General features: G+C 42.0%; 1 protein-coding gene across 1 annotated transcript in view; it reads left to right on the forward strand.

The window, feature by feature from the left end:
- The window catches only part of SARC_09978 (hypothetical protein), a gene marked incomplete at its 5' end in the record, with an annotated part of 13151 nt that overhangs the window by 5555 nt on the left and 5419 nt on the right, over positions 1-2177 (forward strand). The window contains 3 exons of the mRNA XM_014295988.1: positions 112-287; positions 746-829; positions 1628-1855. Of these exons, the coding sequence (XP_014151463.1) occupies positions 112-287; positions 746-829; positions 1628-1855 (488 nt within the window). The remainder of the gene's footprint in view (positions 1-111; positions 288-745; positions 830-1627; positions 1856-2177) is intronic.

The raw sequence follows: 2177 nt of genomic DNA on the forward strand, positions 1-2177 counted from the left end.
TATATATTTAACATATATATATATATATATATGTGTGTGTGTGTGTGTGTGTATACATATATGTATATTTCTGATTCTCATACCATACACCTTCACCTTACACTATCACAGGGTGCTTAAGAGTGCTCTCAAGCGGCTCCTACTTATTCTCAGGCGAGATCGTCGGCCCTCCAGAGACCACTATGCCCTTCGGCTGTTATATATGCTGTTAATACCTTATGCGCCTTTTGATCCTCCCGGGGGGCATACTATGGACGAATACTCCCTTGTACGAATCATGCAGAGTGGTGAGTGAGTTTAATCGGTGCAGTCCTATGCTATGCGGGTGACATATGTTTTAATGAACGTACACATCAATATACACGCTTTAAGTATTCACGCTTACATCTTTACCGTCGTACTGATCATGGTGAATGGTAAATGATCAAGCTGTGTATGCCCAAACGTCTGAGTTGTTGTGTTCAGTATATCGTAGTCTTTGCTACTGGTATGGTGTGCGTGATCTAATTTTCTTCAGGGTGTGTTCCTTCTAGAATTATGTTTTTGGATGGGCAAAAAGGATGCATAAGTTCAAATCGGATATATTCGAGGTCCGTAGAAAATTGTTCGATACGCAAGCAAGCTGGAATCATCCCGATGATTATTCATATACATATTTATATTTATATATATATATATATATATATATTCGCGTCGATCTCCAAAAACTTACACTTGGACCACGCGCATAAATTACTTCTTGCAGTGGAGCAGAGGGTATTCTCCGACGCAAACAACCAGAGCTTTGGCAATACAACCGTCTTAGGGGCTTCCGCGCCAAACATATCAAGTATGTTGGCCATTACAGAATTGTACAGGCTAGTATGAAGTATGTAGGATGTGTTCCTGCAGTTAGCTTGTCATGCGCTTCCCCTTACATCATATCTGTGTGGGTTCTCCGGTGCATATATACGGGAAACTTGCGCGATAGTTTCTATTTTTGTCTTTACGTGTATCGCCCTCTTATTGCAAGTGAATGACTGTGGCGACCAGATTCGTGATAGTGCACAACTTAACTCTTGCTCGTTCGCTCAGCCTTGACTCTGCTATATAAATATATATATATATATATGTATTTATATATATATATGTATATATATATATATATATGTGTGTGTGTGTGTGTGTGTGTGTATGTGTCTGTGTGTCTGTGTGTGTTATGGGGAGGGAGAAGGGAAGTATATATATATTTATATATATATATATATATATATGGCTGTGGCTGGAGCTGTGTGTCTGTATTAAACAGTCTAATACCATCTGTGGGTGCCTTCCGAAAGTATGCATAACCGCAGCTGTCAAGAGCAGTATACGAATACCGGTTCTTCCAAATTAGCCTTGAGCCTGCAACGGCTTTAATATTGTCTCACCACTGGCACCATCATCGTGTGAACTCAAATCAACCCGCTATATCCCAATGCCCAGTACCACAGACATAGTGTCTCGAGCGCATGGTGCCCTCTCTTTAACCGTACATCAATGAAATATAATTATCTCTGAAGAGCTTGTCTGGTCTACAAAATACACTAACTTGTTTCTCGCACACTATCTGACGCATACCACACATACCCCGCGTCTCTCTACACAGCCAATGGCATGGTGGGCGTCCGCAGACAGCCCTTCTTCAGTGCCACAACCAAAGTCAATCTGATCCAGGACCTGCGCCTGGAGATGCACCGCCGAGAGATCATCTTCACCACTCCCCAAGTAGCGGACACTCTGGTAGATAAGGCCAGTGTTAACAGTGCTCGAGTGTCCCGCAATACACTGCGGCGATTGCGCATGCGGTCGGCAAGCAGTGCCAGAGGCTCCGCAGGTGAGGGTTTGTATGTATGCCTTGTTTGGCAGTCGGATGGGGTGTGATCTGTGTGTGTATGTTGATATATATATATATATTGTATATATATATGCGTGTGTGTGTCTGTGAGTGTGTATGTATGCCTGTGTGTCTGTATGTCTGCGTGGGTGTGTGCGTGTGTGTGTGCGTGTATGTGTGTATGTATGTATGTATGCATATGTATGTTTGTGTGTCTGTGTATGTGTGTGTGTGAAAAAGATTTCGGCAAATCATCTTTATTGGATTGGATGATATATATATATATATATGTGTGTGTGTGTGTGTGTGTGTATGTATATAT

Source organism: Sphaeroforma arctica (genome assembly GCF_001186125.1).
Source record: "Sphaeroforma arctica JP610 unplaced genomic scaffold supercont1.1099, whole genome shotgun sequence".
NCBI classification, from domain to species: Eukaryota; class Ichthyosporea; order Ichthyophonida; genus Sphaeroforma; species Sphaeroforma arctica.